At 45.5% G+C, this 23,452-nt stretch overlaps 1 protein-coding gene across 1 annotated transcript in view; it reads left to right on the top strand.

The window, feature by feature from the left end:
* CELF6 (CUGBP Elav-like family member 6) overlaps positions 1-23,452 on the top strand; it is a 108,665-nt gene that overhangs the window by 67,193 nt on the left and 18,020 nt on the right. The window contains exons 6-8 of the mRNA XM_070953774.1: positions 5,598-5,655; positions 18,716-18,844; positions 21,186-21,265. Coding sequence (XP_070809875.1) covers positions 5,598-5,655; positions 18,716-18,844; positions 21,186-21,265 — 267 coding nt within the window. The remainder of the gene's footprint in view (positions 1-5,597; positions 5,656-18,715; positions 18,845-21,185; positions 21,266-23,452) is intronic.

Here is a 23,452-nt window from a genome sequence, read left to right as displayed (position 1 = left end):
GTTGAGTTGGCTACGCCCACTAGGTTTTGTGGCTCCCGGCGTTTTCTTTCCTGTGGGAAAGGGGTCCAAATGGCTCTTTGAGTGTTTAAGGTTGCAGACCCCTGCCCTAGACAAAAGAGCAAAGCTGGCGGAGTCAGGCTGGAGCCCGGTCTTGTAAAAACTCCCCTCGGTGTCAGTTTGACTAATTTGTTAGTCTTATCGCTGGCAGGATTCAACGTGCCCATCAAGGGCGCAGGCCCATAAAACTAATGTAGTGAGGAGGCCGCCTGAGGGATGATAGATACGGCCCACCGCTTGGAACAAGCATTAGCTTTATGAACCAGGGGTAATTGAAAGGAAATATTTGTCATTGGTCTCTGGCGGACAAGAAGTTCATGGCAAACTTTCTCGACTGGCAGTGGTGGGTGGGTGGGTTGCCCCCATCTTCATACCTATTGATCGGGAAGGAGGAGAAGGATCAAAGGGGGTTTCTGTTTGTCAGGATCGGCCCCAGATAGTTGAGAAGTGATAGGTTTCCAAATGAAGATTGGTTCAGGGACAACCTTGGGAGAATGTCCTCCTTGCGCTCCTGTTCTGGATCTCCCAAAGCATTGAAGTGACATCTCAACGAGTTGGCCAAAATGGAGCTGTCATCTCCTAGAGGCTCTTTGGTATCATCCAACCAACTCTTCTTAGATTCTTTGTTGTCGTTTTTAATTTGGATCACAAAAAAGGAAAGTGTGAGAATGGTTCTAGAAGGAAAGGCCGTGAAGCAAACACCAAGTGGACTTCTGGCGAAAGGAATCATTTGTGCCACATCTTGAAAAAGGTCTTGTGTTCCCTCTCATACTTCACATCATACAAAGAGGAGGAGATACAGAGCCAAATGAAAGTTATTATCTGAAGTTCCCGCTTAATTCTCTTATTAGAAGAGAACATGCATAGCTGGGAGTTGAACTGTGTGGAGTTTTTGGTCCTCTCTGTATGTGGTCGTCTACATGCAGATGTTTGGTTACCTAACTAGGTAACACCATCAGTGTTAGTGGGTGTGGGGTTTTCTCTTTGTTTATATGCAGTAGCTTGCTCTTCCAGTGTTGGTGGGGGTGGGGTTTTCTTTTTGGCAGTTCCTTGATTAGGGTATTGTTTTCTGCTTGTTTGTTTGTCTGGTGTTAATCCCTGCTTATTATCTTAGGAATTAAGAAGGAAACAGCACCAGAACACATCCTCTCCAGCAACCAACACCCAGATAAACAAGGATTAAGACCTTACCAATGGAAAAATAGCCAGCCAAGGCAAAACATTTTTGCCAACATTTTTTTCTATGGTATCATAGTTTGCTATGTGCGAGGTATGGGGAAAAAAATAGGACAGCATCCAATCAAGTCATAAATATACCCATAATTTAAACTTCCCAGAGGAGGGAAAATGAGCTTATAATGAATAAACGAATTTTCTGGATTCCAAATGTGTTATCACTTAGTGTGATGAAGAGAAGACACGATGGTTGTCTTCAACTATCAGAAACGTTGCCAGTGGAGAAGGAGATTCCCTTCCATTCCAAAATCAGGATGAGCAAACGGTAGAGGGCCAGAGTCTCTGAGAGAAGAAACTTCCAGACATTATGGAAGATCAGATGCTGGGAATAAATTGAGGCCAATTTTGTAGAGGTACTTAGGAAGCAATTCGATGGCCATCTGTCAGGGATGCTGTAGTTGAATGCTCCAAGTGGAATCTGGATTGAGCAGGGGGTAGATTAGCTGGACAACAAGACACCTTCCAATTTCAATCTTATTATGTTATAGCTCTACATCATATCCCGTTCCACCACCCACTCCCCACTCTTGACTATTCTGCAGGCCGCATTTCCCAGCCTCCTGACAGATCCAACTTCAGCAGGCCATTCTGCTTTCCAAACTGGACTTCTTGTTAAGCTTGGCAAAGCCCAGTCATTAAGAGAGGAATTGACTCTTTATTGAGTCGTTGACTCTTCCCAAGAGATGTAAGCTAGTCTGCCAAAAAGGAGCTTCCCTTGCCAAGATGCATCAAAAACTTGCGGTGCCAAAGAATAGCTTAGAAGTTTGCAACTTAACTTGTCGCTGGTGTTCCTTCACCAGCTGGTCCGTTAGCCTCAGGCGAAAGGGGGCAGAGATGGTTGTGTGAAACGTTAGGAAGCAAGTTAGGAATCTGCAAAATCAACAAATGTTAAACAAGCGTAGAAGCAACTTCGATATGTTCTGCTTACTAGAGATTAGTTGCTTCCATGTACTCAGGTGAGCATTTACGATGGACTATCTGATTTTAGACATACCTGTCAGCCCTGCTAGGTAGACTGGACCAGGAAATCAACATCACAGCAAGGCTAAAGCTACTTTTAATAGAGATGGGTATAATAACAGAATCTTGCAAGTTGTTATTATGCTGGACCTCATACACTGCAATGAATCCAGGAAGCATCTGCCTGACTCACTTCTGAATGTTATCTGGATCTTCTGGACTTAAGCAATATTTCAACCCCTTTTACCTAGGCCAGGGGTCAGCAACCTGCGGCTTTGGAGCCACATGTGGCTCTTTCACCCCTCTGCTGCGGCTCCCTGTCATTCAGAATATGCGTCATAACCACCAATGTGCAACACCCGCCGGCACGTAATTTATTGAGCTTTTCAACCCCCGGTAGGCCAACTATGGATAAATCCAAGAAAAGAAAAGTTTCAGAAGAAAAACAGAATGTTTAATTCAACTACATATGCTAGTTTTGTGGCCACTCAAGAAATTGTCAGGCACGGGAAGGGTTTTGTGGCTCCCGGTGTTTTCTTTTCTGTGGGAAATGGGTCCAAATGGCTCTTTGAGTGTTTAAGGTTGCAGATCCCTGACCTAGGCAATACTTCCTGCATGACTCCGTGAAGTTATCTTCCTTACTCTCTACGCAAGAGTTTCTCAACTTCGTCAGCTTGAAGATGTGTGGCCTTCAGCCCTCAGAATTCTCTTGCAAGCATGAGAGCTGAAGTCTATATAATTTTGGAAGTTGAAGTCCACATAATTTGGGGAGTTGACATTCATCCTGGGCGTTGAAGTCCATCGTATGCTGGCTGGGGAATTCTGGGGGCGGAAGCACTCACATCTTCAAGCTACCAAGGTTGAGAAACGCTGATCTATAGAATGTCAGGTTGTTGAAAGGTAGTGTACCTGTTCTGTACTGTCTCATCCTCTGAGGCTACTAAGCGAGTTCTTAACTAGTTCCTGAATCCAAGATCCAAAAAAAAAAAAAAAAAACCTGTTTCCAGCACTGAATGCAGCAAGAGATCCCGTGTTCCCATCCATGCAGGGTTTATGTGGGTGAGAGTTACTTTGAGACGGTCAGATGTGGAGCGTAGGATATATGTAGACATACGGCTGTCTAAGTGTTTGTCTGCAAACCCTGGATAAGGATTGGATGCATCAGTATCCATTCATCTGTCACCCCAATCAAGCGAAGGAGCTTTAATTGACTTTAATAGCCATCAAATGCCATCAACAATGTCTCTTAATACACAAATCAATTAGCCCGTCTGATTGGCACGAGGAGAGTGGTCAGGTGGCTGGGAGAGGCAAGAGAAGGAGCTGCACGCAGCCGGTTGGTCGAAGGATGCTGGGAAAAGCATCCTTCACCGCGGCAACAGAGGCGGCTTTGCAAACAGCACTGTGGTACCCCTGGAGGCTTCTGTATTCAGTTCATGTTACTCTCCTAGCTTGATGTTCCAGGCTATAAATGTAGCATTTATCTTTTTAGCTCGCTCCAAGTCTGCCTCCTTAGGAAGGGGCTTAGATAGAAGCAGTCATGCGTGCATGAAGTGTTGACATGCGGACAGTTTCTGGTTCAACATTCTGGATGGCTCTTTAGACCAGGCGTCTTTCAGGAAGCCTTTTCCATTATTATTATTTTTTAACCCACCCATCTACCTGCCCTGGGAGTTGGTTGTATTTTCACACGCCCTCCAGACTTGCTTCAGTCATTACAATAAGCCTCAGTATGCTTAAGGTAAAGGTAAAGCCCTTCATGGCTTAGGCCCGGGGGGTACTTGCAGGACCATCTCCAGTCGTTCTCCCATCGTCCTGTGCGCTCTCACAGAGTCGGCCTCCTCAGGGTGCCGTCGGCCAAACAATGTCGGCTGACGACCCCCAGGGGGAGGGCGTTCTCTGTGGGAGCCCCGACCCTCTGGAATGGATTGCCCACTGAGCTCAGGACAGCCCCCGACCTTCTTTCCTTCCGTCGCGAGCTGAAGACGTGGCTCTTCCGCCAATTAAACTGATCCGTTTGGGGGGTACACTGGTATAATTTTAAATCGTTTTTTAACTGGGTTATTTATTTTAATTTTGTATTGTATTGTGATTTGTTTTGAAGTTGTCATTTTGTAAGCTGCCTTGAGTCCCTAGGGAGAAAGGCGGCATATAAATCTAAATAAATAAATAAATAAATAAATAAATAAATAAATAAATAAATAAATAAATAAATAAATAAATAAATAAAGGTTCCCCTGGCACAGGTGTCAGCAACCTGCGGCTCCAGAGCCACAGGAGCGGCTCTTTGGGCCCTCTGCTGTGGCTCCCTGTTGGGTGAGCCCACCACTAGCTGACCTCACCGCTCGCCCTCCCCTTCAAGTCCTTCTTTGCCTGGCCTGAGAAGGTACGGGTGATGGCAGGGGATGGAGAAGTGGCCAGGGCAGAGACAGAGAGAGATACGGGGGGGGGAGGGGAGAGAGGGAGAGAGAGGGAGGAGGGAGGGAGGGAGGAAGAGAGAGAGAGATGTCAAAAGGGTTTTGTGGTTCCTGGTATTTTGTAACAACCGGTTCTCTTCCCTAATGACCTGCTGGGTAAGCGTAGCTAGGGACTGATGTTGAATTGTACATGTATACAGCGAAATTGATTTAGCCTCCACTGGTGCAATCCATAACAAAATACACAACAACATGAATAATATAGAAAATGGTCCTTATAGAATTAAATATATCAGTCTGCTGGTGGCTCAGCAGACTGATAGCATTGTGATTAACACCAGCTGTCTGCAATTACTATAAGTTCGAATCTCGCCAGGCTCAAGGTTGACTCAGCCTTCCATCCTTTCAAAGGTAGGTAAATTGAGGACCCAGTTTGTGGGGGCAATAAGCTGACTTTGTATAAAATATACAAAAGGGTGAAGGCTATTGCTTAACGCATTGTAAGCTGCCCTGAGTCTCCGGAGAAGGGCGGCATATAAATCAAATTAAAAAAAAAATGGGCATGTACACATAGATGCCTCTGTCCCAAATTGCTTTTTCAGGATGCAACTGGGCTTCCTTTGTTTTTTCCTTGAAGACCTTTCACTTCCCATCCAAGACGTTGAACTGAAGAAGCTTCCTGGATGAGAAGCGAAAGGTCTTCAAAGAAAAAAATAATAATAAGGAAGTCTAGTTGCCTTCTGAAAAAAAGCACCTTTGGGACAATCGTGACTTGGATGACTGAGAATCGCCACAGACATGGATGCCTCTGGATATCATCTAAATGTGGATACTCCCCAGTTCAGAAAGATGGACTCCTATTAGGACATGGAATGGCTCTACACAAATCTAGAATCTCATCAATCCTTCTTGTGTTTCCTTTGGCAGATGAATCGTCCAATCCAAGTGAAACCAGCAGATAGCGAAGGCCGGGGAGGTAGGTGGCGTTATTTTTTAAATTTATTTAAAAAAAACATTCTTTGTATGCTCAGCCAGTTTCTCCAATGGGTGGTGCAGGCAACCCTTTAAGTTGATTTAGATCAGCGGTATCAAATTCAATTTCATTGAGGGTTGTCTTTGATCTCAGGGGGGGAGGGGGCTTGGTGGGCATGGCTGGGGTGGGCGTGGCCAGCTCGACATCCTTTGTGTCAGGGGCACTCGTGGTGGCCTGGGCAGAGCTGGGAGGGATCTTCCTGCAGCCCTCTGCCAGCGAAAACGGAGGATCCATTTTCGCTGACAGAGGCACCGCGGGCTGGTCCTTCACTATTTGAGCCTCGGTGGCGCAGTGGTTAGAGTGCAGTACTGCAGGCTACTTGTGCTGACTGCCAGCTGCCTGCAATTTGGCAGTTCGAATCCTACCAGGCTCAAGGTGGACTCAACCTTCCATCCTTCCGAGGTGGGTAAAATGAGGACCCGGATTGTTGGGGGCAAGAGGCTGACTCTGTAAACCACTTAGAGAGGGCTGTAGAGCACTGTTCTGTCCCCCTTCCTCACACAGGCAAACATAATACCAAGCACGCCTGCCAATATTTTATTAGGTAAACAGATTAGAATTCTTGGCAGACCAAGGTTTTGGCAGCAAATTGCCAAATGCCTGCCAAGACTGTTTTCACTCCCATAAAGCCGAAGAGGACTTATCTTCAGTCCATTCCAGGAGCAACAAATTATCCACGAGACAAGAGTTTAGTCAATGTTCAGTCCAAAATATATCCAAGCCGAATTTCAAAGATCACGATGTGACTTTCAGGGTTTAACTTTGTCTGTCACAAAGCCTGAAGAGCAATCCCACCCACTTTTATTCCTGGTGGGGCGTGGCTCCATGACTCAGCTCAATCTCTGGCCTTCCCACGCCTCTTCCGTTGCTGCGCACACTTCTCCCTCCGACGCTGCCTGGGATCAAGCCAGGATTCATCATCCTCGCTCCCTATTAATTGGTGCTCCGATATGCCTTCCTCCTGGCACATCCCAGGCTGTTCCTCCTGGCCTTCAGGTGGAACCTGGGGCATTGCCAGAAAGGAGGGTCCTGGAGAGTTGTCAGTTCCTCCCCATCACCTTCTGAGTCCTCTTCCTCTGTTAGGACAGGCTCGGGAGTCGGGATCACAACAAGCACTATGAAGCGGTATATAAATCTAAGTGCTATTGCTATTGCTATTTGCAGGGTGGCCCTCCAGGCCAGATCTAAGCACCCCCATGGGCCAGATCCGGCCTGCCAGCCTTAAATTTGACACCCCTGGTTTAGATCATCTTTGAGGATGATGTGGTTGATGTGCACTTGATGTGGTTTAGAGATCATTGGTGAGGGGCGGTCCCTATGGAGAGGGAGGAGTGTGATGGACCATAGTAAAGTGGATGTTGTCCAGAAAGAAGGGAGCACATTCCAAGGAGGGAGAGGTGAGACAAGACCCAACGTAGCACAGAGCTAGATCGGAGAAGGAAGAGAGCTAAGCGAGCCATTCCTTAGAATCTCCCAGGGATAGAGCAATCTAGGTTTGGCCTCGCAAGATTCTGTCTTCCTGGTGTGAGCAAGTAAAGAACTAGATTTTGGCTGGATTGTTCTATGTCCTTCTTGGGTTGGGCCTGACATCATCCTTCTCAGACAAGAAACACAATTAGACGAGCTAAAACTACTTTAGGCTACAAGATACACCAGAATCTTACATGTTTGAAGGTACAAACTTCCCGCCATCGCTTTTAACCACCTGACTAATTAGGTAAGGTAAAGGTAAAGGTTCCCCTCGCACATACATGCTGGTCGTTCCCGACTCTAGGGGGCGGTGCTCATCTCCGTTTCAAAGTCGAAGAGCCAGCGCTGTCCGAAGACATCTCTGTGGTCATGTGGCCGGCATGACTCAACGCCAAAGGCGCACGGAACGCTGTTCCCTCCCCACCAAAGGTGGTCCCTATTTTTCTACTTGCATTTTTTACCTGCTTTCGAACTGCTTGGTTGGCAGAAGCTGGGACAAGTCACAGGAGCTCACCCTGTTACACAGCATTAGGGATTCGAACCGCTGAACTGCCGACCTTTCGATTGACAAGCTCAGCATCTTAGCCACTGAGCCACCACCTCCCTATATTATTAGGACAAACCCTAAATTTTTTTCTCTGTCCATTAAAGCAACTGTGGGCTCTTCCTTCCCTTGTTTGATCCTTCCCTAGGCAGCATCTCTTCCCCTCTTCTCCCAAGGTTTCCATTCCATTAGAAATGTTGAATCAGACCGAGAGGAACCATATTCTCTTAATATCATTGTGCTGGAGCCCCTCAAATCAAATTAAGATCTCAGTGCTCCGTTCTATGCCACTGTAGTCATCCTGTCTTTAAGTAGCTGCTCTTCCCCTTAAAAGAAACAAAACGAAACGAAATTGGAATTAATTAATTGGCAGGTCTTGGAATGATGCCCTTTGTTTCCCAAAAGGCAAATTCCATTAGAACTTCAGGAAGAACCTACTAATGGTGAAGGTCATTCTACTCTGGGTTTAAATCCACAGAGAAACGGCTGGAGATCTCTTTGCTATTTTGTATTTTCAAGAAGGGCTCGAGGAATATTTTGGAGGAACAGTTTGGATCCCAGCTCTAGTAAGAAAGTAGAGTCGATGACTTGAGTGGAGCCTTCAAAGTCTCCATTTGTAGGATTCTGAGTAAAATAGGAACGTTGCAAATCTTTGCAATGTTGCAGATCGTTGCAGTTTGAGTAAGAAGAGTCCAGAGGAGGAGATAATTCAGCTAATAGAGATGCAGAATCCTTTGAGAGTCCAGCTCTGGCATCTGACGCCTCCCCTCTCTTGTAACACAAGAGTTTGTGGAGTTTGGACTGCTCTTTCATACTCCTGTTCAGACCGGTGGCATATTTTTTTAAAAAATAGCAATCTCTCCACTGGCTACATTTAAATTGGCACTTTTGATCCTTGACCATTGACCTTAGAGGCAAAAACACAGTTTGCGGTTTACACAGCAGTGAGCATTTGAGCAATTAAGCCAACCCATGTAGGAGGAGGAGGGGGGGGAACCTCGTTTGGAGGCAGCAGGCACAGTGGCGAGGCTGAAACCCATCTGGTTGAGCCCTGGACAATGTCTGCTTCCCTCCCCTTCCCCATTTTTGATGCGATTGTAATGAACCCAAAAAGGACTCGCCGATTTACAGCGCAGACCATTAGATCTCTCAAATGGTCCAGAGGTATTTTACTAGGAGAGTCCTCAAATCTTCTGCTTGAAATAATAAATTTCAAGCCTCCCACCAGGCTTGAAATTTTAGGTCTGGATTGCCTCAAACTACGCCGTCTACGTTCCGACCTAAGCTTAGTACACAAGATTATTTACTATAACGTCCTACTTGTTAATGAGTACTTTAACTTCAACCGTAATAACACAAGGGCTATATAGATTCAAACTCAATGTAATTCGCTCTAATCTTGAAGTTAGGAAATACAACTTCTGCAATAGAGTAGTGAATGTCTGGAACACTCTACCTTGTTAGTCTCGCTAACCCCCATACCTTTTACCTTAAACTGTCTACCGTGGACCTTTCATGTTTCTTAAGAGGTCTCTACGGGGGCGTGCATAAGCGCACCAGCGTGCCTACCGTCCCTGTCCTACCGTCCCCATTTATATGTACTCATTCTATGTGTTTATGGCTATGTTATGCCTATTTATAGCCTTTTATTTGTGCTAATTTCTTTTCATGTGTCCATGTCTATGTCTATACTGATACTTGTTTCTTTGGACTTGTTGACAAACAAACAAACAAATAAATAAATAACTTTCCAGGCACTGAGGAATGCAAAAGCTGAACTCTTATTATAGAGTTGTGTCCGCTCACCATGCAAACCGATACACAGAATCTTAATTAAATTTAAACGAGATTTAAATTTAATTTTTCCCCCCCTTACCCCACTCATTGCTGGAAGCTTTAAAGCAGTGTTTCTCAACCTTGACAACTTGAAGATGAATGGACTTCAACTCCCAGAATTCCCCAGCCAGCTATGCTGGCTGGGGAATTCTGGGAGTTGAAGTCCACTCATCTTCAAGTTGCCAAGGTTGAAAAACACTGCTTTAAAGGTTTCACCAAAGCTACACATTAGCTTTGGATCCAAGACGGTGAGGGATTTACCGTATACTTAAGAACATTCAGTGGCTGCATTTTTTTGGGTGTTTGTTGTTAAATACCTAGAAATATGTACAAGTCCGCATTATATTCAAATAGACATTTGCATGAGAATGGAGCATTGACAGTAACAAAAAATAATAATAATAATAATAATAACTAGGCATTCTGGCCACACCTGAACCAAATTCCATCTTGGTTTGCTGTAATTTGGCCACGATACTCTTGGGCATAACATCTAAGATTAGCGCAGCACAGTGACACCCGCCCTCTCTGTGGAGAACATCTTAAAAGGCTTCAGAATTGCTTCTTCGCGGCTGACTAGCGCCCTCTAGGGGAATGTGCTTGAATTTAAAAAAAAAGAAGAAGAAGTTGGCATCCCAAATACCGTAGTAGCGTTTACAACCAGATTGATGTTTTGCCAGAAGCTTCAGGTCTTCAGCAGAACCAATAGGAAATTCTCAGCATCGCAAATCATGAGGAGGGTGAATTATTAATGCCTCCCCTAAGCTATCTATTTAAATAAATAAATACCACTACCTTACCCTCGGTTGGAGGAAACCATTCTCTCTTCCTTGCCAAAAATAACAGCATATCTCTTGAAAGATTACTGTTGATATTATTGTGATAACGGGGGAGCCCACCATCAGCCAGATGTTTGGATTGGATTTGGCCTTTTTAGCCACCTATCGAGTCCTTCCGTAAGGACCTAGGAGAGACAGATGTTGTTTGATGATATTATTAGTGGTAGCATTTATATATGCAATAACGTGAAATCACAGCTGCCAGTTCTTTAGCTGGTGCTAGCCTTCACACACTACATTATTACAAGTGTTGTACCTTATGATTCTTGACGAATGTATCTTTTCTTTTATGTACTCCGAGAGCGTATGCACCAAGACAAATTCCTTGGGTGTCCAATCACACTTGGCCAGTGGTGGGATTCAAGTAAGTTAACAACCGGTTCTCTGCCCTAATGATTTCTTCCAATAACCTATTCACCAAACTGCTCAGAAAGTTAACAACCGGTTTTCCCGAACTGGATGAATCCCACCACTGCACTTGGCCAATAAAGAATTCTATCTATCTATTCTATCTACTAGGAGGTTGCAGTGTATTGGCGCAATATATGTGTGGCTATTTAAGATTTGGGGCAGCTAGCTGGAGATGAGTTAGCACAGTCTGTCCACTTTTCCAAAAAGTCTCTCTGTTTGCCTGACAATGAGGAGGGGGATTACAGAATCCCGAAGTAGAAGACCTCCCAATTACACATCCAAGGTCTATTTACAACCATCTCCTCTTGTTGAATCTCTGGGGTTCAACCTCTTTTTGCAGAAAATAATGTCTTAGTTACAGAGATGAGGAACCTCTTGGGCCTCTAGATCAAGGCTCTCCAAACTTGGGAACTTTAAGACTTGTGGACTTCTGGGAGTTGAAGTCCACAAGTCTTAAAGTTCTCAAGTTTGGAGACTCCTACTCTAGGTCTTACTAAATACAGTTCCCAGCATTGTTCAACTGCAGCTGAGCTGGTTGGAGCTCCTGGGAGTTATAGTTTTGATCAACGAGTGGAATGTCCCAGTTTCCCAGCTACTCTTGCTACTTGAATGGCTTGTATCCAAGGTGTACCTTGGTTGACTTCTCATCTGAAATTTCTCCTTCCTCTCCTCCTCGTTCCCTGCACCTTGTTCCCCAGGGTTCTGCTTAGAGTCGAATGTGCACAAGGATTGGTCTTTTATTCCCAGGTTCTGATGCCTGGGCAGGGTAAATAACGATCTCTTCCAAAAAGAGATGTAGTTATTAAACACAACTCAGCTAGTGCCAGCAAAAGCTCCAGGTATCCCAGAGGGAACTAGGAAATAAATTACCCACTTACAGAATGTAATTGGTGAGGGATTAAAAATCAATGGCTAGAACAAGATAGCAGTTTTGGCCAGGTTCTTCGGAGAAGGAGGAGAAAAACAATATCCTTCCTAAGAAGACAACCCACTCCATTTTTCAGCCCATGGTTGCCAATGTTTTGGACATGAGCCATCCTGCAGGAAGGCATTTCATGCGTGTCAAATTCATGGGGTGATAGCTAACTGCAAGGGTAGTCTGGAATAACCAGTTCTGCAAGTGTGGTAAGATCAAGTGGAGGGCGTAGAGGTGAGGAACATCAATGAAAGCTCCAGAACCTCCGTAGACAAATCCTTGTCTTCTTTAAAGATTTTCAAGGAGAGATTTCTTGTGGGTGGGTGTTTGTGAAGGGGTTCGTAGCAATCTTAGCCAGTGTGGTGCAGTTATTAGACAGTTGGATGAAGAGGAGAAACTTTGGATGAAATCCCCATTCAGAGTATTTGAAGATTTTGAACCAGTCATTGGGAACCAGTTACGGGGAGACATGATAACTCTCTTCCAGTACTTGAGGGACTGTCACAGAGATGAGGGGGTTGACTTATTTTCCAAAGCACCTGAGGGCAGGCCAAGAAGTAACAGGTGGAAGCTAATCAAAGAGACACCCAACCTGGAAATAAGAAGGAATTTCCTGACAGTTAAGTACTATGAAGTCATAGAACAATGAGTTGTGCGTACTCCATCACTGGAGGTTTTCCAAAATACACTGGACAACCATTTGAGCAGGATAGTATAAGGTCTCCTGGCTTAAGCAGGGAATTGGACTAAAAGATCTCTAAGATCCTTTCCAGCTCTATGATCCTATGACTTTTGAGACTGGCTTTCCTTGCAGAGTTATAGGCATGAAACTAAAATGAGAATAATGATGAAAACTGCTTGGAAGAAATGTAGTTTCTTGATTTCTTAATATAATACCCTGTTTCCCCGAAAATACGACCCAACCGTAAAATAAGAGCCTTGGTGGCACATCAGACTAAAACACTGTTAAGTAACACCAGTTGCCTGCAATTACTGCAAGTTCAAATCTCACCAGGCTCAAGGTTGACTCAGCCTTCCATCCTTCCGAGGTAGGTAAAATGAGGACCCGGATTGTTGGGGCAATAAGCTGACTTTGTATAAAAAAGAACACCGCTTAGGGGCCCCCGAAAGCCCTACTAAGCAGGTATATACAAAAGTATGAAGGCTATTGCTTAATGCATTGTAAGCCACCCTGAGTCTCCGGAGAAGGGCGGCATATAAATCGAACCAATAAATAAATAAAATAAGTCCTAGCATGATTTTTTAGGATGCTCATAATATAAGCCCTATCCCCAAAATACGCCCCAGTTAAGATTGTCAGCCAGATGGATGCATTTAGTATCATATTTCCCCCAAAATAAGACCTAACCAGAAAATAAGCCCTAATGCGTTTTTTGTTTTTTTTTGGAGCAAAAATTAATATAAGACCCGGTCTTATTTTGGGGGACACATGGTATATAAATTCAGTACAACAATGTAAATAAGAAAGGCAGGAGAGAAATCAAACTAACCAGTCCATCGAAATAAAATCAAGAGTGGGAAATGGAAACTCAAAAGCTTTCCATTACAGCTGATACAATCTTCTAGAGTTGGCTTTGTCCAACTCAACAGTTCTTCATACTTAAAAAGAGAGAGTAGGCACAGAATAAGAAACCGACATACGAAATGGAGGGGGAGCATGGGATACTGTACATTCAGTGTAACAATAGACCGAGATCTCTTTGAAGAGCTGTTCGAAGGATTACTGTCCATTTCAAAGTAGCTTGGCTGCAAAATTGCCAAATTTATGTGTGTTTTAAAAATAGAGATTCCTGAAAAAGAACAGCTGCGTGGTTGTGAAGCTACTGTGAGCAGAGAGTCCCAGAGTAGCTGATTGAACAGATCATCTCTTGGTAGTAACCGTCTCTATATTGAGAACAGACAATAGGTTGCATCTCCATTCACACAACTTGAATTATTTCTAGCTTTTGATCTGGACCTCTGTAGGATTTTCCACAGGGTTGGGGGACAAGGAGGGGGAGATTAAAATTTGTCAGATCACATTTAAGCACTACACACTCAACCTACAGGTCTACAAGCCACAATGGTGTCAATACATGCATGATGACATCGTCATGCAAACGTTGCCTTCATGCATTTGTGCCTCGATGCCTGACGCAAGTAAGCGCATTGCATTGTGTTTGTTCCTCCATTCAACAAATCTATATAGCTGTAGGAGATGATCAGGTTGAGCCCGAGGGAGGGATCAAATCTGTCATCAGCCTTGAATCCTTTCGTACCCACAAGAGATCTAAGTCTGACCCCCTTTAACTTCTGTTGATTCTTATCTACCGTCAATTTGCCTTGGATGTTAGTAGTTCAGATTCTTGTAGAACGCTAGCAGGGAATAAACCTGTACTCATTTGAACAACCTTGGTTCCCAGATTGGGAAATCCTGCTGCCAACTTGTTTTGACTGTCAGTAGTTCAGATTCTTGTAGAGTGCTTAAGCTTGTGATACATCCTTGTATTCTTTTGACGTGCCTGGATTTCCTGGCCATAGCTGCCCATTTCATGTGAAGTGACTCTGGATGGTGAACCATAGTTGTAGCATTTGATGTACATACTTGCGTCAGGCATCAAGGGGCAAAGCCACACAGGCAGCAGTTACACGATGACACCATGACACGGGTATCATTCTTTTTGAAGGCCACGTGTTCTATGCGAACCCATGTGACACATTTCATCGGTGATTAACTCAACCCATTTTCTGAGTTTCAGACACGCAACCTCACGCAATTGGGTTGGGTTCGTACAATTCATTAAGCCGCCTAAAAACAAACTAAATGCAACCCTGAAGCCAGGGGTGAAATCCAAATTTTTTCCCTACCGGTTCTGTGGGCACGGCTTGGTGGGCATGGCAGGGGAAGGATACTACAAAATCTCCATTCCCACCCCACTCTGGGGCCAGCCAGAAGTGGTATTTGCCGTTTCTCCGGACTACTCAAAATTTCCGCTACCAGTTCTGCAGAATCTGTTAGAACCTGCTGGATTTCACCCCTGCCTGGAGCCTCAAAATCTTTGAGGAACCTACTTGTCTCGGAGTTCTGTTTGCTATGGGTGTATTACTTGGAACCCTGACACTAAAGTTAAGACTAACTAAGCAAGTCAGACCAGCCTCCCCCCCAAAAAAGCAGGACATCTCTAGAGAGTGCGTAGGTGTGTAAAAAATTCTAGAAGGCACCTGCAACTGTGCAATTGCAGTCGTCATCCCCCTCCCCCTTTGTACATGGACTCAGCATTAAAAGTAGGGGGTTGGTTTCAGATTGCACGGTTGCAGGCCCTATTTGTTGTTTTCAACCCACAGATTTCTGCAAGAAAGCGGGTCAAGGAAATTGAAGCTCTCCCCCACCCCCACCTCCAATCCCAAGAAAACACAATTGTTGCTCCTGTAGCTTGCTCTGGTTTCGAAAAGAGAGCGGCTTTATATTTAAGGAGAGGATGGATGAAACCCGATCCCTTAACTAATTTCCTCGGCCTCTCCACGGACAAAGCATCCGCCGTGCCGGGCTGTTATTTATTTATTTCCCAGGCTGCAAAGAGAGGCCACCTTATCTCTTGTGTCAAATGCCATTAAAGCCTAACGCTGGCGGAGAGCACGAGAAGAGACAGATGCTGGCAATAATCATGAACGGGTCATTATTTACAGAGGCTGCAATGAGGTTTTGGTTATTTATGACCCTTGAGAGAGCCAGGAAGGGTAGGTTATTGGGGAAGTCAATCATAACCACGTAGGAGCTTGTTACGTTGTTTAATAGTCTCTCCCTCTGGCGCGCGCACATAGGGAGGCGTGCTTCCCGTAACCTTCAGATCTGCCAGTCTTTCTCCATCTGCCCTATTTATTGCTCCACCGTGAGTCGATTCAGAACGTGGCCTCGGTGCTCTACCTGTTGCTGCCTTCCATAGAATGTAGAATCATAGGGTTGTAAGGGACTTCAGAAGTCTTCTAGTCCAACACACACACATACCCTGCTGAAGCTAGGAGGCCTCATATTATCCCAGTCAATTGGCTGTCCAGCCTCTTCTCCAGCGATGGAGCATCCACAACTTCTGAAAACAAAGCCATCCCACTGATTAATTGTTCTCACTGTCAGAAATGTTCTTGATTCTAGGTTGCTTCTCTCTTGGATGACCTTCCACCCACTGCTTCTTGTCCTGCCCCCACAAGTGCTTTGGAATTACAGAATTATGGAATAACAGAGTTGGAAGGGACTTTTGAGGTCTTCTTAGTCCATGCCAGGAGATCCTATAACGTTCTGGGCAAAGGGCTGTCCACCTCCAGTGATGGAGCACCCATTACTGATTGACTCTGGAATCACTCTTGAAACAGATGGGCCCAATCAATCCGGTACAGGAAGAGGGTCCTTCAGTATTCACTGCATTGGATCCAGACCAATATTCTGGTGCTGCTTTCCAAAACAGCTTCCCAAAATTATTTGCACAAGAAATTCCTTCTTAGTTCTAGGTCGGATCTCTCTTGAATGATCTTCTACCAGTTGGCAGCATGGAAGCTGCCTAATATGGCTTCCAAAACTGACACCAGTTGCTTTTTGTCCTGCCTTCCGGTACTTTGGAGAACAGGCCAATTCACTCTTCTTCTTTCGGTGTTGGGCTCTGCCACAAGTTGTTGCCATCTCATGCTTACTGTTGGGAGTCCAGATATCCAGCATATTCTTCGTATTCCTCCTTTGCCTTTCCCCACATGAGAGAGTGACTCAAACACTCTCCCTGTCAGCATTCTGATGCTGCCATAAAAAGGAGGAGACGAGGCTTGACTTTTCACCTACTTATTTTCTCTGTAGATAATATCCCCTAGGAGATGGGATGGGAGGGGGAAACATTCCTGTGGGGTGAGGTCAGAAGCTGGGGAGACTGACTTGGAAGATGGCCAATGAGAAGATGAGAACTGGGGAACGGAAAGGGAAGGGTTTGGGGGTCGGAGGGTTAGTATCGGCTACGACGAAGTCGGGGCCAGATCTGTCGTACTCAATAAATGGAATATTTCAGCAAAGATTAATTGTTTAGGAGTGCAATTTATTTGAGATGACATCGAAACCTGACACTCCCCCATCTCATGCTGAGGCGTTATGTGAAGTTCTGCTTCACATTTCATGCAAATGCAGCTACTGTGATTTGTAAACCAAACTTTTTTAGTGGGTTGTGGGAATTCTGCCAGGGTTGGTGTCAGAGGTGGGATTCACTTACCTTCCCTACCGGTTTGTAAAGGAGAGCGTGCGTGCATGCTCACTTCGCTCGCCCGGGCCACCTCTGCACACACTCATGGCCTTCTGCGCATGTGCAGTAGTCACACATTACGTCCGGGTGGGTGGGCGGAGCCTCCCGGCAGTCGCCGCTACTGGTTTGTGCGATTCGGAGAGAACCGGCTGAATCCCACCTCTGGTTGGTGTATTCAGAAAACCACTGCCACATAAATCAGACCTTAGTTCTGGATAAGCCCAGATTCCAGGTTTCATGGCCCAATGGCTTTCTTCCTCCTCATTGGTTTTGGAGGGCAAACCAGGCAGGCAAAAATAAGGGGAGATAGGTGGCCCCTCAGGTAACCAGGACCTATGCCATGAAGGCTTTGTAGGTTTCCAGGTAGTAACTTGAATTGTACCCAGAAGCCAACTGGGAATCGATGTAGCTTGCATAAAGACAGATGGACATAACAAGAAGTGACCGTCATTCACCCCCCTGCATTTTGAGCCAGCTGTGGCTTCTGAGTGGTTTTCAAGGCAACCCCATGTAGAACATGTTGCAACAATCCCATCATCGATAGGTAAAGGTAAAGGTTCCCCTCGCACATACGTGCTAGTCGTTCCCGACTCCAGGGTGCGGTGTTCATCTCCGTTTCGAAGCCGAAGAGCCAGCGCTGTCCGAAGACGTCTCCGTGGTCATGTGGCCGGCATGACTCAACGCCAAAGGTGCACGGAACGCTGTTCCCTTCCCACCAAAGGTGGTCCCTATTTTTCCACTTGCATTTTTTACCTGCTTTCGAACTGCTAGGTTGGCAGAAGCTGGGACAAGGAATGGGAGCTCACTGCGTTACACGATAGAAGAGAATATATGTAGTTCAGGATTGATCTGTGGGGTACTTGATGCTCTCTGAGCAAGCCAACAACAGAGCCCAGAAAGCCCTAAGGACTTCTTGGTGACCATTATCTCTAGACCACATCCATGTGGTCTACTTGACCATGAAAGCAGAAAGAAGTGTGTCCTTGCCATGTCAGACTCTGCTAGCTGATGGAAGACTGTAGGACAGCAATGTCCTCCATGGGTTAGTTAAGTAAACAAATGCAGAACTGGGGGTGCAATTTTTACTGTGAAACATTGAGCTCTTGACATGATGAGACCAGGGATGGGATACAGCCGGTTCTGGTGAACCGGATGTTAATTTTAATCTGGTTCGCCAAACCGGTTGTTCCAAGGACTGGTTGACCCCACCCACCCCACCCTGCCCTTCCCCTCCCAGGAGTCTCCATGCAGCCCATTTTGGATGTCAGGTAACTGTAGGGTGCAAGCAGAGGCTCTCGGAGGGCGAAAAATGGGCCTACCGGAAGTTCGGAAATGGGCCCGTTTCTGGCCTCAGGAGTGCCTCCAGAGCCCGGGGCAGGCCGTTTTCGCCCTCCTGGAGACTCCAGGAAAGACTCTGGAGCCTGGGGAGGGCAAAAACGCCCCCCCCACCATGTTGCAGGAGGCCGAGTAGGCCACACCCCCATGAAATTTTTCAATCCCACCCCTGGATGAGACCAATTCTAGTGTCTTCCTAATGTGACTGACTTTGCTGCTTTTGAAGATCCAAAGGCAGTTTCAGCTGAGGGGGTCCTCTGGCTGGACAATGCCTTGGATCCTCCCTTCTAGGGCATCAAAGCCACCCCCACCCCCAGCTTTCTTCCAGGTGGCTCTGATCGTTGCATTTTTCTCTTACTCCGACTAATGAGAGGTGGCTTGTTTTTAGAAGACAGGAAGCTTTTTGTAGGCATGTTGGGGAAGCAACAAAGTGAGGACGACGTCCGGCGACTCTTCGAGCCCTTCGGACAGATTGAAGAATGCACCATCCTCCGAGGCCCCGATGGAGCCAGTAAAGGTGAGGGGGGCAGATGAAATGGGAGGGTAGATCAAAAATGGAAAGAAGGTAGGATGGGGGGAGGGTGGCAGCCTGTCAGGCCTGGAAGCCATCTTTTGCATTGGGCCTTCAGGCCTGCCACATTTACTACTGCGGGAAATTGGGAGGCGGGATTGTTTGGATCACGGGTGATATATAGTCATAATAACATTCCTTTCTCAAGAAGTCAAGGTCATCTTGCCCTGCACCTGGAAGGCTGGAACTAGGAGGCATCTCCAATTGGGATGGTGCTTTGATTGGACCATGTGATGGACATGTGGGTGCAGGGGAAAGGGACTTGGACTTTTCTTTGGGTGGGGAAAACCTGGAAGCTTTCAGATTCGGGTTTTCCCAGATGGGCCAATAGGACATCTCTAATAAAATGGAACTTTGAGGAACTTCAAGCCTCGGAGTCTTCTTTCGTTTGGGGGTGTTACTTGGAACTCTGACATTACGATCCATATGTATGTCAACTAGGAGTCTACATGGCACTATGCAAGGAGGACCAATCTAGAAGGTTGATGGATATTGATGAGATGTCTAAAGAAGTATCCAACCTGGGCCAATCTGATCTACTGTGTTTAATCCGTTTATGGATTTTAACCCCATTTCTGGGTTTGCATGATGCACTAGACCACTGAACAGCCAAGATCTACACCAGGGGTGTCCACTTTAAAACCTGTGGACTTCAACTCCCAGAATTTTCCAGCCATCGATGTTGTTGGCTGGGAAAATTCTGGGAGTTGAAGTCTACAAGTTCTTTGTCGTAATGGATTGTGAAGACCAAGGGTATCCAACTTTGTGCCCTGTAACAGTTCATAGAATCCCATAATATTCCTAGCATCATCTTGTTAAGGCCGAATTGCATATTCTGGAGGTGTTCTTTGCCACATTATAATGAGTTTCCAGGTAACAAACAGTCCTCAAGGTATAACCACAACTGAGCCCAACTGAGCCCCAAATTTCTGTTGCTAAATAAAACAGCTGTTAAGTGAGATTTGGCCCTGCTTTACAACCTTTCTTGCCACAGTTGTTAAGTGAATCATTGCAGTTGGTAAGTTAGTAACATGGCCGTTGACTTGGCTTATTAGAAGGACACAGAACAGGATCATATGACCGGGGACACTATATGAGTCAGTTGCCAACTGTCTGAATTATGATTACACAACCATGGGAATCCTGCAACGGTTGTAAGTGTGGAAAAACAACCGTCATAAATCACTTTTTTCAGTGCTGTTATAACTTCGAACAGTCAATCAACAAATGGTTGTAACTAGTTGAGGACAACCTGTAGTAAAGTTCAACCTCCTCGTAAACTTCTTGTCTCTGGCCAGTTCTGAGCTGGTTCTGATCAGAATCTTCCTATCAGAATCCTCACTCTTGCTTTGCAACTTCAAAGGACCTAAAAGCATTAATCGCAGGTGCTCCTTAGGAGTAAAAACAATGATCAGAGAGGCCCCTTTCTCCTGCTCCCATCAGGATAACGAAGGACGGAGAGGCAGAGGTAGAAGATCTGGCTCATATCCTATTTGACTCTTGCTTGTATAAGGGGGTGAGCAGTGGTGAAATCCTTTTGGTTCTGTCCGGCTCGCACGAACTGGTAGCAGCGGTGGCGTGTGGTTCGGCGAACTGGTAGCGGTGGCAGCAGTGAGGCTCCACCCACCTGCCCGGATGTTGTTTTTGACCCTCTGCGCATGGCCTTATAGGCTAATCAAAGCTATCATTTGAAATCGTATTTTATTCCAATTTCATTTCAAATTGTATTTTATCCAATTCCATTTTAAATTGTTTTTATCAGATTTTAGTAATAGGTTGTGTCTGGAACGCTGCACTTTGATATGGCCCGGGGGCTAATCAATAAAGTAACCTAACTATAACTATAAGGAAGGCGACTTGAAAAATTTGAACATTGCTACGGAGGCAAAAAAATAAAATAAAATAAAATTAATAATTATGGTTCCTCGGCCTTTCCTTCAAACTGAATTGATACCTGAACGGAGTTGAACCTATTGGCCTTCCGAAAAGCGGTGAAGACCTGGCTCTTCCGGCAGGCCTGGGGCCGTTGATCTCGCTCTTGTGATCTGGCGAGATCCGGCCATGAATGGCGTGAATGAGTTTTTAATGTTTTTAATTTTTAAATGTTTTTTACAATGATTTTTAAAAATGTATTGTGAGCCGTCCTGAGTCTTCGGAGAGGGGCGGCATATAAATCGAATTAATTAAATTAAATTAAATTAAATTAAATTAAATTAAATTAAATTAAATTAAATTAAATTAAATTAAATTAACTGAATCGAACTGAGTTTTTAATCTCTCCCTCTAGGATGTGCCTTTGTCAAATACGGAAGCCACGCAGAAGCTCAAGCCGCCATTAGCACTCTCCACGGAAGTCAAACCATGCCGGTAAGTGTGGGCCAAAACCTACTCCCAGAGGGAGGAACAGCATAGTGTACAACTCAGGAGTGGGTTCTACTTACCTTTACTACCGGTTCGCAATGGGAGCATGCACACAGACGCTTCTGCACATGTGCAGATCCTCCATAATGATGTCCGGGTGGGTGGGCGGAGCCTCCCACCAGTTTTACCATCAGTTTGCAAGAACTGGACCGAACCGGGAGCAACCCACCACTGGTACGACTTCATGCGCTCAAAAGGGGAAAATGCAATGGCACCGTTAGCAACTGGGCCATTCCGATAGTTCTCGATGGGACCAGACATTTCCATAGCTCAACAAGGCAGTTGGTAAGTGGTGCGGTGGCCTAGAGGCGAAACTCTCGCCTCACAATCAGGAGGCTGTGAGTTCGATCCTAGGTAGAGGCAGATATTTCTCTCTCTGGGCACAATGAGAATATTATCTGATGAACAAAACTCCGCACTGGCGACAGGAAAGGCATCTGGCCAGTAAATACTCAGCTCCATTCAATTGCCCAGAACTCCACCCCGCAAGGGACTATGGAGACATTGAAAGATGATGATGAGTGATTCCCTTCACTGAGTGGTGCATAGCCTAGAAGTGGAGCTCTCGCCTCACAATCAGGAGGCTGTGAGTTCAATCCTAGGTAGAGGCAGATATTTCTCTCTCTGGGCACAGTGAGAATATATCTGGTGACTATAACTCCACATTGGCGACAGGAAGGGCATGCGGCCATTAAACCCTCTCCTAGCTCCGTTCAGTTGTCCAGACTCCACCCCGCAAGGGATTATGAGGTCGTTAAAAGAAAGTGATGAACAAGGCAGTTGTTAAAGGAGTCCTGTCCAATTTTATGATCTTTCCAAGAACAAAAATGGGATTTCGACTTGCAATAAGATGCGGATACCTGGCAAACCTTTTATGTGCCTAACGAATCAGTAGGGTGGTTAAACGAATCACAGCAGTCCTTAAGGGAACCATGCAGCCATTAAGCGAATCAGGCTTTCCATATTGACTTTGCTTGCTTGAAGCTGGCTGTGAAGACCATAAACAAGAGCCTGTAGTACAGTGGACTAAAGAACACTGTTATTAACACCAGCTGTCTGCAATTACTGTAAGTTCGAATCTCACCAGGCTCAAGGTTGACTCAGCCTTCCATCCTTTCAAAGGTAGGTGAAATGAGGACCCAGATTGTGGGGGCAATAAGCTGACTTTGTATAAATATACAAAAGTATGAAGGCTATTGCTTAATGCATTGTAAGCCGCCCTGAGTCTCCGGAGAAGGGCGGCATATAAATTAAAGCAAAAAAAAAAAAAAATGGCGGTCCCATCACCCTGGGATGCTGCACCTGTCATAAATAAGATGCCAGTTGCTGAGAGGGTCATAAGTGTGAAGAGTGCTCGTAAGTCACTTTTTCCAGTGTCGTCGTAACTTTGAACGGTCGTTAAACAAACGTAAGTTGTGGGCTACCTGTGCAGGAGGGCTCAGAATCCAAAACGCAGCCCAACAGAGCCTAGAATCCATTTGAATTCATCTGCATTGAATTAAAATTATACGGAATTGCAATGATGTTATCGTAACGCGATTACTTTCCACATATTTAATAATAGCCCCACCATATTAAGTTAAGCAGATGAAAGGTTTGCCAGGCAGCTGAGACTTACTGCAAGTCAAAATCCCATTCAAGTTCTCGGAAAGAAAACTAACAGCATATTTCGCCTTTAACTTTCCTATCCTAATAATTCTTTTCTCTAAAGCAAGAACGCTTCAGTCTTTTTATACCCCGGACCCCTTTAAGCAACGGAGAAAAAGACATTTAAATCATCTTCTTTTAATTACCAGGGGTGAAATGCTCCCGGTTCAAACCGGTTCAGCAAAACCGGTAGCGATCGTGGTGGGTGGTTCGGAGAACCGGTAGCGATGGCGGCGCGAGGCTCCGCCCACCCGCCCAGTTGCCGTTACTTCCTGGTTTTAACCAGGAAGTAATGTGTTTTTTACCCTCTGTGCATGTGCAGAAGGTTTTGTGCATGGTGCATGGACGGCGCATGCACTTCCGAACCGGTAAGGAAGGTAAGTAGATTTCACCCCTGCCATAATCCCTTGCAGGGTGGAGTCAGGGCAATTGAATGGAGCTGAGTGTTTATTGGCCGGATGCCTTTCCTGTCGCCAGAGCGGAGTT

Source organism: Pituophis catenifer, unplaced genomic scaffold (assembly GCF_029215685.1).
Source record: "Pituophis catenifer annectens isolate HBS135680 unplaced genomic scaffold, rPitCat1.0.hap2 SCAF_14, whole genome shotgun sequence".
In the NCBI taxonomy this organism is placed as follows: domain Eukaryota; kingdom Metazoa; phylum Chordata; class Lepidosauria; order Squamata; family Colubridae; genus Pituophis; species Pituophis catenifer.
Note: the sequence above shows the minus strand (reverse complement) of the source record. Positions and strands in the feature narration are given on the sequence as shown.